Genomic DNA, 14,660 nt, shown 5'->3' with positions numbered 1-14,660 from the left:
GCTTCTCTTTTCCGTGCTCAGTTAATCTGGCTGTCAGTTGGTGTTAACGCTGCAGTTTAAGCGCTGGGATTCCAAGGGAAACAGACAAACCTCGCAGAAGGCAGGCAGGAAGCAAGCGAGGAAGGAAGGAACGGCAGGAGGAAAAGAACAGGCAGAAGAGAGAGAGGAATAAAGGGAAGGGGGGAAAACACCAAATCTATGATTGGACCTGGGCTTCTTTTTCGCCAATGCAAAAAGGAATATGCAGCACATTTTTGCCTTCTTCTGCACCGGTTTCCTAGGCGCGGTAGTAGGTGCCAATTTCCCCAACAATATCCAGATCGGTGAGTGAGAGGGGCAGCCTCGGGAGGGACTTTCTGGGTCTGGCCAGTTTTTTGTTTTTTTGGGGGGAGGGGGGAGGGGGTCTGTGTCCCCTCCCCCCAGCCCCACTACGGGCTGTCTTGCTTGGCTGTCTATGCAAAGCTGTCCGGTGATGTGAAGACTTGGACCGCTGGCATGGGGAGGGGTCTTCTCTGGATGGGATGCGGGGCAGAGAAGGGAAGTGCGCTCCCACACAGACACACACACACACACACACACACACACACACACAGAGGCAGACACAGGTCCTCACACACCACTCACATTCTAGGCATGAGCATGTGAAATGGAGGACCCACTGCTTTGGAGGAAAAACAATCAGGCTGTAACAAGGAAAGGGGTGGTGGGTGTTTAAGGAGTTAACTCCGTGGCTTGGTAGTTGGTGCCCGATTTCACCTGTTTATATAAATATGTGTGGTGTGTGTGATTATGGATTGAATATGCACATATATATTTGAGAGAGGCGGTGATTTCTCACCTGGGGGAGGGGAAAGAGACCCTCTAAAAGAAAGAATGAAGGATGCTGGGTTTATTGCAGCCACTAAAATAATGCTAAAAAGGCCCCCCACTCTAGGTGAAGGGGGCTCTCTCTCCTGCTCTGGACTCTTCTAGCTGCCTTCTGTCTGCTGTCTGCCATGCTGGGCTGGTGGTCCCCACTCCTCCGATTCTGGAACTTCCTAGCCTGCCTTTTTTCCTACTCCTTCCATCTCCCACTCCTCTTAGATTTCTCCATCCACAGACACGGTCTACCTTTTACACACACACAAACACACACATCCACATGCTCCTCTCCCCTCCTCTTAGCTTTCCCCATCACTGAGCTCCAGCCTCTCAACTTGGAGACAGGTTTCAACATGCTGCATGCTTTTCTGTTCCCCATTTCCCCTTCCTGGTTGTCACGCTCCTCACAGGACCCTCACCCTCCCTGTATTTATGGGGCAGCCGATAGCTATTGCTCCTCCTAATAATAACGGGTGAAAGCGAAACAAACAGAAGCAGTAACACCAATAACAACGTGTGTCCACAAGGGCTCGGGGATTCAGTATGACCAGCATCTCAGGGCTGTTTATGTCCCGGAATCCAGCAAGCTGCTTTGCTTGGAGGCATCTTGGTGGGTCTGGGTTCTGATTTCTCTCCCCTGACACGGACACTGCTCCACTAGGGAAAGTTCATGTTCCTAGGAGTTTGTGTCTCTTGTGTGCGTGTGTTTGTGGGGGGATGTGGTGCAGGTGGTCTTTTGTTGGGCACATATGTGCGGCAGTATCCGTCTCCTTTGGCCTCTCCAATGTGCTGGCTCTGAGGGTGGCTACAACAGCCATGGAGTAACTTGCTTTGTTTCCTGACACCTGTTAAGCTACATTCTGAAGTGTGTCTGTATATGTGTGTTAGTGCCTTAGACGCAAAACAAAACTTCCTGCCTCTGGGGAAGCTTCTCTTGCAGCCCAGCCTATAGCCACCTACCTCCCCACCCCCACCCGCTCTCTTTCATTCATTGCAGGGGAGGAGGAAGCCAGGGAAGTGTTTGGGGTGTGGTCATCTGGGGAGGGGAGGGGGGAGCATCAGAATCAAGAAGAATTTTTTTGTTTTTGTCCTTTAAAATGGAGGCATAGGACCATGTATAAATCACTTGCTCTTACGTGTGCCTCTTCTTTACGTTGGTGCTTATGTATTGCCCATACTTTGCTGATTGGAAATACTTGTCTTAAGATATGAGGACTTGCTTTCTCCAAGTGTATTTGTGTATATTGCCGTGGATATATAAAGGCACAGGGTGTTTTGTGTATACGTAGAGATGCTTGCTTATGTATCTCTGCAGATTTTTCATCATATTTTGCCCCAACTTGTTTGTTCAACTGATTGAACCATTGTTTTTGTTTTCACATAAAAGGTTGAAACGTTCAATTGTAGAACACATGCTGAAAATATCGCGGCCACCAGATAGTACTTGATTCTACTTGTACTGCCTCTAACAAAAGCCTTACAATTTGTTTACTGGTTGTTAAAAACAAATACATATCTACTGTATAAGAAGTTAGAAGTGTGTCACATCGGGATTGGGATTCCTAAGGAATCTGAGATCAACTTCTACGTAAACATTCATTATAGTTCAGTCTCTGGAAACTGCTGACTTTACTTCACAGAAATGCATTTTAATTTATTTATGTGTCCACAGTAAATACAAAGGTAAGGTGTGTACTCTTGTTTCTTGGAACAGGAGCCCCACCAGGCCCCTTTGCTCTGCTTTTTACTAGAATAGAATGTTTGCATCCTCTAGATATCCTTAAGCCCCCAGAGCTTTGAAGCCCAGGGTTCTCCCAGGCAAATAAATACGACGGCAATCCCTTATGTAACAAGTCGTTCCTGGGATCATGAGTGGTGAAAGAAGCAGCAAAACACTGTTTGCAGAAAATCAGTTTTCAGAGGAACTGAATAAACCTTAGAGGATTGTCATACAGGTCTTGCTAGGTCAAAGACTACAAGGGTCAAAGTCAAAGCAAACGGTTATAGTGCTGGAGAAGCTCATAGGCTCCCAGAGCTAGAGTTTACTCTGTAACATGTATTAGCACTACTTCCTGTAAGGCTCTGTGATGAGAAACGAGTCAGATACAGGAAAAACTAGGCACGGCTAGGGTTTACGTACATGCAAGAGCATAGGCAGCCTAAGAGGCTTGCACGAGAAAGGAGGAAGAAAAACTCCAAAACGCTCCTGTTTTCTCTGATCTGAACTGAGTTGAGGGGTGAACAATCAAATATTTGGTCAGTGACAGATGTTAGAGCCCTTGTCACATAAAAGCTCATCTGTGGAACTTGAAGCCTCAGGGTCCAGTTGAGTCTATGTGAATTCTGATACCCGCTACTAAAGGCAACACCTAGTGAATACAGCCTGGGGAGAAGAAAAGGGCCCATCTGGGGTGGGCTGTTGAGGAATCAAACCGGTCTCTAGCCCAGATACCATGTTGCATTTTCTTTCCTCACAGGGGGATTATTTCCAAACCAGCAGTCACAGGAACATGCCGCTTTTAGATTTGCTTTGTCGCAACTCACAGAGCCCCCAAAGCTGCTCCCCCAGATTGATATTGTGAACATCAGTGACAGCTTTGAGATGACCTATAGATGTAAGTAATTGCTTCTATTTCTGAGATTTCTTTCTGCGATCGACCAATGAAGGGAGGGCCTGTACGTAGGTGGCGATGTTGCAAAAAATGACGAGGTGTCATCTGTATTCGTAACAGAAAGCCCTCCAAGAAAAATTTCCAGGGCCTTTTGAGTGATTCCATCAGTTGGTATGTTAGATCCTGTAGCATTTCATAGAATGGGTTTGCTTTTTCACTGCCAGATAACTTTCAATGCCAGCATGACGAGGACTGGGGTTGACTGAATCTCCCCTACACCTCGCAGAGGTTTTCTGGTTCCACTGAGAGTTTCACACTTAGGAAACTTCTGAGAGGCGTAGAATAAAAGGTTCTGACTTAGAAAATGTGGTTTAAAGTGCTTACGCCTTTCCTGTGCACAGTTAAAACGAGAAAACGTCGCTATAGCTTGATAAGGAAGGATAGCTGAGAAGGTGTCTATTTGGTTTCCCATTTTTAGAAATGACCAATAATGATTTTAAAAAATTGATGCCTCGGGCTTCCCTGGTGGCGCAGCGGTTGAGAGTCCGCCTGCCAATGCAGGGGACACGGGTTCGTGCCCCGGTCCGGGAAGATCCCACATGCCGTGGAGCGGCTGGGCCCGTGAGCCATGGCCGCTGAGCCTGCGCATCTGGAGCCTGTGCTCCGCGATGGGAGAGGCCACGACAGTGAGAGGCCCGCGTACCGCAAAAAAGAAAAAAAAAAATTGATGCCTTGATTATTTCCAAAATACTTTGAAGTGACGGAGGGCTTACACAGTTTTTAGGATGGCCTTTGAGCACAAAACAGAACAGAGGTGACCCCAAGAAGGAGAAAGGAGAGGCCAATTTCTGCCATCTGAACAGAATGCATTATAAAATGCGGGCAACAAACACCATTCTGAGTTTTTCTGACAACTAGGGCTGAAAAGGAAACCTGTGTGGTGGCATGATTGCCATTTGAAGACAGGTGAAAGCATAAAATTTAATCAGTAGAGACATTTTCCCTCCAGGGATTAAGCTCAAATAGGAATTGATGGCATGGAAGTGTGAGCTGAATGGGCAAGAACAACTCGAAAGTGGATTAAATTGGCACTGCAGGCTCTGGGTGCCACTGTGGCCATGGTGGCTTCTGCTGAGCTGTAGATGGCAGAAGGCATGCACCATATTTCCTTCATTGCTTTCCCGCATTCCCCTCCCGGTGAGCTCTCCATGATTTGAATTGAACACATTCAAACTGAGAATTCAGCATTCTCCCTATCCCTAAGACCACTCATAAGAAAATGTATATGCAAATTCCAAGAATTATAATTATTCCAATTACTCAGCCATAAAAAAGAATGAAATAATGCCATTTGCAATGAGATGGATGGACATAGAGCTTATCATACTAAGTGAAATAAATCAGAGAAAGACAAATATCATATGATATCACGTATGTGGAATCTAAAAGAATGATACAAATGATCTTATTTACAAAACAGAAACAGATTCACAGAATACAAACTTATTGTTACCAAAGGGGAAAAGCAGGGAGGGGGATAAATTAGGAGTTTGGGATTAACAGATACACACTGCTATATATAAAATGGATAAACTACAAGGACCTACTGTATAGCACAGGGAACTATATTCAGTATCATGTAATAACCTATAATGGAAAAGAATCTGAAAAAGAATATAAATATATGTGTATATATATGTGTTTGTGTGTGTATATATATATATATATATATACATATATATATGACTGAATCACTTTGCTGTACACCTGAAACATTGTAAAGCAACTATACTTCAATAAAAAGAAGAGTTATAATTATTTCAGATTCCATTTACTGAGGACTTACTGTGTGTCAAGAACTATGATAAGTATTTTATGGACAATTATAGTAACATTCATTACCGTTTATTGAACATCCACTGTGGCCCTGCAACGCACTAATTGCTTTTCATGTGTTAGTTTGTTTAATCCTCACGGGAGCCCTGCAGTGCTCTATATTATCTTCCTTTTAGAGAAGAGGAAACTAAGGCTGCAACAGGTTATATAACTTGCCCAGGGGCACCCAAGAAGTAAATGGTGGTCTTGTGACCCCAAGGTACGTGTTTCTGAGCACTGCGATAGATACAGAGATCCCATGGTAACTTGATCAATTTTACTGAGATTACCCCAGAAATAAAAGGAAATTTTCAGAGTTTTATAAGGCAGTGGCCTGATAAAGCACCTAGGCAGAAAACCTTATAATGCTTCAAACTGTAGCCATGATTTTGCACAGGAGTGACCCACTGAATAAATAAAACAGCAATTCTGCATTCTGGTAATGCTGAGGTTGAAAATCTTGTCAACTGTGTTACTCACTACCCTTAAAAGTGAGCTGAAGTTTAACTGTTGAATTGTAGTTCTGTGAAACCATCTCCCTGGAAAGCTAAAATAACATTGAGTAGGTATTTGGTTATTAGATAACCTGCCATTTCTTTCAATATGGCTTAAAGGAGAATTTTTCAAGGGAGGATTTAGGTGTGGGCATCAATGTATCTAAAAACCACCAGAGATTATGCATAACCTATTGCATGCATGTGCATATTTTAATTTATTCCCTGGGTAGAGGCTCCATAGCTTTTGTCACCCTCTCAAAGGGATCCATTACTCTAGGATTATTTGCTTAGGGAATCTAGAAGAATAAATGGCTGGCACGTGTATTCACTCATACTGCTGAGAACTGTCTACAACAGAGCTCGGTGGAAAGAGATGTTAACTGCTATTCTAGTGTCAAGGTGTTGACTGACAGGACAAAATAATAAAAGACAAAAATTGGAGGAAATGTTCTAAGGCAAAAGGTGGTGCTTCTGTACCGTTATCTTAACAACCTAAGACTTGATCTCTAATAGGGTTGTTGGCCTTTTATTGGAAGGATTGAAATGTGATACAGGCAATGTCATCCACTGTGGTTAATGAACCGGAAGTGAGTGGATATGGGTTCTTGAACTTGATTCCTGCCACATACCAGTGTATAGTTTTCTATGAATTTGATCATTCTTCTTTTTTTTCCCCCAAACTGTTCCTGTCTTTATTTATTCTTTTTTAACATCTTTATTGGAGTATAATTGCTTTACAATGGTGTGTTAGTTTCTGCTTTATAACTAAGTGAATCAGCTATACATATACATATATCCCCATATCTCTTCCCTCTTGCATCTCCCTCCCTCCCACCCTCCCTATCCCACCCCTCCAGGCGGTCACAAAGCACCGAGCTGATCTCCCTGTGTTATGGGGCTGCTTCCCACTAGCTATCTATTTTGCATTTGGTAGTGTATATATGTCCATGCCTCTCTCTCACTTTGTCACAGCTTACCCTTCCTCCTCCCTGTGTCCTCAAGTCCATCCTCTAGTAGGTCTGCATCTTTATTCCCGTCTTACCCCTAGGTTCTTCATGACAATTTTTTTTTCTTTTTAGATTCCATATATATGCATTAACATACGGTATTTGTTTTTCTCTTTCTGACTTACTTCACTCTGTATGACAGAGTCTAGGTCCCTCCACCTCACTACAAATAACTCAATTTCATTTCTTTTTATGGCTGAGTAATATTCCATTATATATGTGTGCCACATCTTCTTTATCCATTCATCTGTCGATGGACACTTGGGTTGCTTCCATGTCCTGGCTATAGTAAATAGAGCTGCAAGAATTTGGTCATTCTTTAAACGTTTCTTCAATGCTATGAACTGATATGGTCATTGGAAAAACAGATGATAAAAGGTCCTTACTCTTAAATGGCTTACAGTCCAATGGGGACTCTGCTGTGTGTCCAAGAACTGAGAGGGTACTGGGCAATTGGGGTAGCTATGGTGGCAATGTAATTTCCACCCTGCCTGTAAGATTCTTTGTTAACTTTCATCTGAGACTAGCGAACCCTTTGGGGCTGTGCCCACTGTGATCCATTGGTCTGGGAAAACTGATATCTGTCCCAATTTGGATTGAGTAAAAATGTGTCGAAAGGAGCAGAGAGGTTTTAGGTATGATGCCTTAACTAATCATTTATTGAAAACTAAGAAAGCATCTCATTGAGATTTAATTTCATGTGCTTTTTTGAAATCTGGACTAGTAGTTAACCTTAAGTTAACTCTCCAAGTCTTACCTCCAGAAAATAACCAAATCTTTATTTTTTCATCATTTTCCTGTCATTTGTTTTTTTCCTATACATTTTGCTATTCATGATCCCTCCACCAGAGGGTGGAGAAGGGAAAGGAGAGGAAGTATAACATGAACTATTCCTGCTAGATGTATTAGCAACAGGGGACATTAAAAAGGCAGAGTGGTCCTTAGAGGGTAGGGAATGCAGGGGAGAGTATCGCTAATACCTCCAGGCAAGATGAGAGTTCTGCGTCTTCTTTGCATTCCATCTTTCCTGCTTTCCTTTTCCACCATCATTAAGGGATAAAGTCTGAATCAGCAACCCAAATGCTTTAGGATCTCCTCTGAGTATACTTCCAAGCCCACAAGGGCAGGAGTTGAGGGGTCTGTCCATAGAGGTGGTAGTTACTGACTAGCTGTTCAGCTTATCTTGGTGTCTTTATGGTAAGTATAAATAAAGGGACAGATGAAATACTAATTGGGGTTCCTATTAGATTTCTGAGGAGCACTGTTGCAACTTAATCCTTACTTTTCATTTATTCATCCATTTATTTGTTCAGCAAATACATGCTGAATTCCCACTGTATGCCCAGCACAGTGCCAGGTGCTAGGAATATAACGGCCAACAAAGAAGACACAGCTTCCTTCCCTGTGGGAGTTACAGTTTAGCCTAGAGATCCTCAAACTTCAGCGCACAGAAAATTCACCCACGGAGCTTGTTTAAAGCAAGACTCAGGGGCAGACTCTAGACTTCCTGAATCAGAATATTCAGGGGCTGGCCCTGGGGAGATTTGACAGCAGGTAATATGGGCATCCCACTTGACGAAGCTCTTTAAAACCGTTGTATTCCTCTAGCAAGCAGTTTTTGAGCCCTTAACCAAGTTCAGGCGTGGTGCTAAGCACTAGAAATGTAGACAAAAGTAAGACATGTTCCCACCCTGGAGGACTTTATCCCTAGTGAAACCAACCGTCCTATAAAGAGAAGTTAAAAATGTAATGTTGTAAGTGTTACAGCAGTCACTTGCAGGGAGTGTTAGAGATGCTTTGAAAAGCAGGGTTGGCCTCTCAGAGGGTGGTGGTTGATTTGAGTCTCACTGATAAATGGAAGCTTTCTAAGAGGTCAAGGTGAGGGGGCCAAAAGGAAATGAGGCAAGTGTGTTCCAGGCAGAGGGAAGAGCGTGTGCAAAAGAAAAGAGAACGCTTTACCTAGTTCTTCCCCTGCTCTGACCTCCTGTGTCACTCCACGCTGGGCCTCTCATTTGCCAGTTGTCAAATGCTGAGGAAGGGGTGACCCAATGGCTATCCCCAAGCCACTTTCAGCACAGTGTTTAAGCATTGAATTGCACGTCGGAATTTGGGTATCTTAGCTCTCTTTGAAATTTCAAACCATTTGGCAACACTGGACCCTGGGTCTACGTGGCCCCAGTTGGCTAGGATGGGAGTATCCCACCTGCATGGCTTCTCTCTCGAGCAGCCCACTTCTCTCCTTTTCTTCACCTGCCTGGCTCCTGGAAGCATTGAGCTTTTAAGCCCCAGTTGATTTGCTCTGCAATGTTGCCTGTGTTGTGTGTTTAGAGGTCAACCCTACCACCAGAATGTGAATTGCTGCTCAGAAAGACCATGTTTAGCTGTTGTTTGGTGTTGCTGAGAACACCTGGCACAGGGCTATTCCCTTAACACAAATGAACAAATGTTTCTAGGAATCAGAGAGTGACACAGCATAGATGCTGGGAGCTTAAATAACAATCAGATGGAATGCAGTGTGCCTATTTCCAGTGGGTCTCCCTCTGTCGTGGACCTACTTAGGAAGCCCAAGGGCATTCTAACAAGATGTTGGGTGCTGGCAACAGACACACGGCCTCTTAGCTTTTGCCTGAGTGTCCCTCATCATTTTCAGAACTGCAAACTAACAGTTCCAGAGACTTGTTTTGCCTGATCTGCATGATGCTTTTCAAAATTTGGGATAAAAATCCAAATTTCTGGCTTCTTTGGAAGAATTTAGGGCATCAGGCAACTATGGACCCACATTCCTGCTCCACTTCTACTGTCTAGAGCTGAGAAGTGCTGACCGATTTAAGTATAAGGTATAATCTCTCAAGTTTACCGAAGTCCTGACCACTCCTTATCAGACATGTGGCCAGTATAACAAATTATGTTACTTGGCCAGGCCTGTAAGTAGGCCAATGTGCTCACACCTGATTTATACACTTCAGCATCTGCCATTTTATTATTTTATTTTAATAATATCTATTCCTCACCCTGCAATAAACAGTAGAGGCCACGAAAGATATGTAACTCCTGCTCTCAAAAAACTGGTCTAGGGAATTCCCTGGAGGTCCAGCGGTTAGGACTCCGCGCTTCCACTGCAGGGGGCACGGGTTCAATCCCTGGTCTGAAAACTAAGATCCTGCAAGCCGTGTGGCACAGCCAAAAAAAAAAAAAAAAAAGTTGATCTATATGTACTCATGAAACTGTTGGGAAGATAAACAAGGATTATTCTGAAGACCTACCATATGCCAGAGACTTCACATATGTTGTCTTATTTATACTTTATAATAATCTTGAGAGGTTATTATCTCCATTTTATAGATGATGCTACTGAGAGTGAGAATGATTAAGTGTCTTCTCCATATTACCCAGTGAAGAAGAGCCTAAACTAATATGTGAAGCCAGCTTTGCAAACTCCAAAATTCGCTGAGCTTTCACCCTTTTAAGACAGAGGAACATTATGGACACAAACAAAGTGAAACGGCAGGAAAAGAGCCCAACAAAGAAGTGAAGTTTACGATTCAGGATTAGGTGCTAAGACTTCCAAGGCAGAGGCAGATGGCTGTGGATGAGGAATACTTCTTGCAGAAGGTGGAACTGGAGCAGGTACTGAAGGGTGGAGCAGGTTTGGGGCGTGTCCTGAGAGGAGGGTTTTCATGCGGGTAGAGTCACAATATTTCTCCTCCCCTCGTCTCTACCACTACGGCATATATTTATTTTTGCAAGGTGGAGAGTTCAGACTTTATCTCTTGCATCCATGCTGAGCTCCCGGTCACATGGCAGATGTCTGCATTTCTCTGGTTGATGTTACGGTGTGATTGTGGTTTCTCCACCTTCACCTCTGCCCTCACTTTGAGACACACAGGCCCCAACATTGTCTGTGCCTGACTCTTGGTTCTTATGATAATATTGATGATCATAAGTTTTTTGATGCAGAAGAGTGTGAACACTGCTTCCTCTGATTAGTTTGAAGACTTCTGCTGCGATGGGTGAGATTACTATTCTTTTAGATGCTCAAGATAAAGTAGTCATTTAGGACATTTGGGAAACAGTTAAGATTCATTTATGTGTTGATGCGTTCCTTCAAAGCACTTTTACTATTGCCCCCTATGAAGCATATGTACCATTACAGCCCCCTCTCATACCCTTGCAGACAGCATTCATTGATTACAGAATTCTTTTCCACTGAATCTAGACATGGCTTTAAATTCCCTCTCACCAGAACATTCCAGGCAGTGACTACAAATTGGTCAGAGTTGCAGTTGATACACGAGATAAAATCCATTTGCCATTACAAGGCATTACGCTAGGAATTGGGGGAGATGAAATGCATTAGTCATTGATTCTCCCCTTAAGGGGCTCAGGTTCTTACAGAGAAAATAGGCATGCACAAAAAACTGATATAATGGAGAGGTTCTCTGCACTCCCCTTCTCTCACTCACACACACATCGAGAGAAGGGAAGGAAAACTTCCAGTTGGAGGAATCAGACCAGGTAGGTAGAAGGGCAGGTGGAATGTAGATGGGAAGATAGGAAGATACACACGTGTCCACACACACACACACACATACACGCACACACCAAGTCTGACCAGTGAAGAGTATATTGGATTGAGATTTGAAGACATGGACTCAAGTGCTGGACTGTTTTCTTGAGTCATTCATGTGTTACTTCAGAGGCCCACGCCCATGCTTATTTGTACGATGAAGCTCCTATGACCTCTAAGAGTCCTTCTAGGGCTATATTTCAATGAGGAGAGTGCATGGAAAACTCCAGGAATACACAATTAAGAGAAGAAGCTTTTGTACCAGGCTTTGGCTGGACAGAGGCTCACTAAACAAATTGAGACTCTGAGAAAAGCTCTGAACCCTGTCCACCGAGTTGCACAGCCAAGCTACATTTGTATGCAGATACAGGGGAATTAAGCCAACCATGGGCCTCAGGTGCATTCATTCAATGTCCCACTAGTATTTATGGAGTGCTTACTATTGTGAACAAAAACAGAAAGCAGCCCTGTGCTCATGGAGCTTACTGGCTAGTAAGGGATGCAGCTATTAGTCAAATAATCGTACAAATGAGTGCATGATTAGAGATCAGGATAAAGACGTGAAAGAAGGGGCCATGATTCAATGAAAGCATATTACAAAGGAACCGTCTTTGGGCAGAGAGGTGAATAGGTGTTTGAGCTGAGAACTGAAGGCTTTTGGTGATGTGGTGTCGGGAACAGGAGGAATATTCTAGAAGCTTTCCGGGCAGAGGGCTGATGGGGGGGTAAGGGGTGCGGTTGTATGGGGTTGGGGACGGTGGCAAGGGCCAGGCCTGGTGGGCCCTGTTATGGAATTTGACCTTTAGCCCAAGCGCTGTGGGAAACCCACTGAAGGGTTCTAAGCAGAGAAGTGTCACGTTCAGATGTCTGCTTCTCACCGGGAATCAGAGGCTCAAGAACACTTGGCCGCTTTCAGGTTCCCTGGAGACGTTTTGCTAATGTCTTTGTTCCTTTACTCCCGTCCCCAGTTTGGGATGGAGTCTGGCAAAGGAAAGGGGACAGACACTGGGGGCAAGGGGAGGCTCTTGGCTGGGCGCAGGGGTCATATGCTGTATGTGGCTCTGTGGTGTGTCTGTGGATGTGCTCTCGGAGACGAAGCTGATCCAGCAGAGGGCCAAGAAATTTGGTGAGTATGTGTGCGGAGGCAGAGAATCATCTAGAACTCCACTTAATTTATCAGACGGGAAGGCTACACTACACTGAATCCTGGCCTCCATTCAAACCGGGCAACTCAATGGTCCTCAAGTTCACACTGCTGTTTCCTCCACCTACACACTACGCCTCCCATATTCCCTTATCGAAATTCTGTCCCTCTGGTCTGTCCTAGCTCTTGCATCATGTTCTCTCCTCATCCTCCCTTGTCCCAGCCCCCCACATTCACACACTCCTCTGTCCCATAGCCCTTTGTATCTTCCTTGTAGCAGCTGTCACACTTAGCCATGGGTTTTAGTTGCCTGGACCCTTATTTTATCTGCCCCACTGGACTAAACAACTTGGGGGCAGTGACCTTGTTTTCTTTAGCTTCCCATCACAGTCTCCACCAGAGAACAGTGTGTGGTGGTGCTAGTGAAATGAATGAATGAATGAGTGAATGAATGAATGCATAGCTGTATATTATGTAATATCAATGGCAGGGATGAAAATAAGCCTGCATTATTGCTGCTTATGGGGTAGTATTTGGATATTATGAATTCTGAGAGTTCCAGCAGGCTGTGCTGTAAATTCCCGTGGAAGACGATTATAATAACTGTAGCTGGAAAGTGACGGAGGTGAAAACCAGTTATAAGTCCAATCAAAAGCTCACTCCAGCTCCTTCTAGACGATTGTCAGTCAGGGTCCAAAATAAGGTATAAGGCTCCATTTTCTAAATAAAGGATTTCCGGTTCAAGGCCTGGCTCTGCCGTGGATGCCTTGCATGGCTCGGGCAAGTCAATTCTCTTTTTTGAACCACAGTTGCTTTCAAATGAAGGTAATAATTGTACCACTGATATGTGGTTATTGGGAGAAGGAGTAAATGATTGCTAATTTCCAATCAACTTTCTACTCAATAAAATGGCATCAAGTAGGTAATTTTTTTCTCCCTTTTTCACAGATGAGGAAACTGACTTCTCAGGGGAGTGAGGGGGCAATGGCTTGGGTTTCTGGTTCCATCCCTAGACATGTGCGGGCTGGGAGGGCTTTCTTCATTTCACTGTCTGCTGTGTCTGCCTACTCCCTTGTGGATGCTATAGCTCCCCTCCTGTGGCAGCAGCCCTCCTCCCCCCGTGTCAGTGCCTGCTTCTTGTGTAACACAGCCCTGTGCCCTTTCAAGGGACCTGTGCTGCTCCATGGCAGCTGCAGTCAAGGTGTGCAGTGTACAGAGGTTACTGGAAATCTCTTTCTATCCCCGACCACTCCCATGACTTTGGTGTATCACAGCTTGCTGTTCCAAGTGCACAGGGAAGCCCAAGGTCACGGGAGGTCCAGATCCCAGGGAATGCAGGCAAAATCGGGGTTAAGGAGGCAGCTGGAGGCTAATGTCATTACATGGAATCTCTAGGATGGAAATGAACTTTTTGAGACTAACTTTTATTTCGTGTACAAAAGTAGCATGAATATTATAGAAAGCCACGTGGACACAAACACCAAACAAAATAAAATTTGTGTACTTATAATATTAAGGATAAACTCCCCATCTTTTTTCTGAATATATCAATTAAAAAATTAAGAGTATATTTATATTACTGGCTAAGAACATGATTTTTTTACTCAGTGTAACACGTGTTACTTTGAACATCACACATTCATCTTAATGTCTTCTTAAAAGCTCAACATACACACATACCCTAACTTACTTCATCTATTGCCTGTTATTGGATATCTAGTTTATTTCCAAATGCTTTTTCCTAAAAATAGTGCTATGATAATCATCCCAATAAAAGTTTAGTCATTTGTATATATCATTCTGATTTTAAGAGCATTAGAGACCAGTGGGGACAATTTCCAATGAGATTTAATAGAAAGGCATACACAGGAATTGAAATAAGTTGTTCAATGCCAGCTTTCACATTGACTTGTATGACCTTGAGAAATTTTTGTGTCCAGTTTAGTTTCCAGATGTATAATATGGGGTGATAATACCATATTCTCAGGGTTATTAGAATAGGCAAATGCCATTACTTACATGAAAGAGCTTTAAAAATTCAGAAGTGCTAGACAACTGCAGGGTAATATAATTAACTAGGTATTTTGTCTATTAACA

At 43.7% G+C, this 14,660-nt stretch overlaps 1 protein-coding gene across 4 annotated transcripts in view; it reads left to right on the top strand.

Moving 5' to 3' along the window:
• Positions 1–241: 241 nt before the first annotated feature.
• Positions 242–14,660, top strand: part of GRIA1 (glutamate ionotropic receptor AMPA type subunit 1) — a gene marked incomplete at both ends in the record, with an annotated part of 309,718 nt that continues 295,299 nt past the window's right edge. For all 4 annotated transcript variants that reach the window (XM_082836840.1, XM_082836839.1, XM_082836837.1 and 1 more), the window contains 2 exons: positions 242–323; positions 3,339–3,476. In XM_082836840.1, the coding sequence (XP_082692966.1) occupies positions 242–323; positions 3,339–3,476 (220 nt within the window). The remainder of the gene's footprint in view (positions 324–3,338; positions 3,477–14,660) is intronic.

This window comes from Leucopleurus acutus, assembly GCF_964270905.1.
Source record: "Leucopleurus acutus genome assembly, chromosome: 3".
NCBI lineage: Eukaryota > Metazoa > Chordata > Mammalia > Artiodactyla > Delphinidae > Leucopleurus > Leucopleurus acutus.
This window is presented reverse-complemented; position numbering and strand designations above follow the sequence as displayed.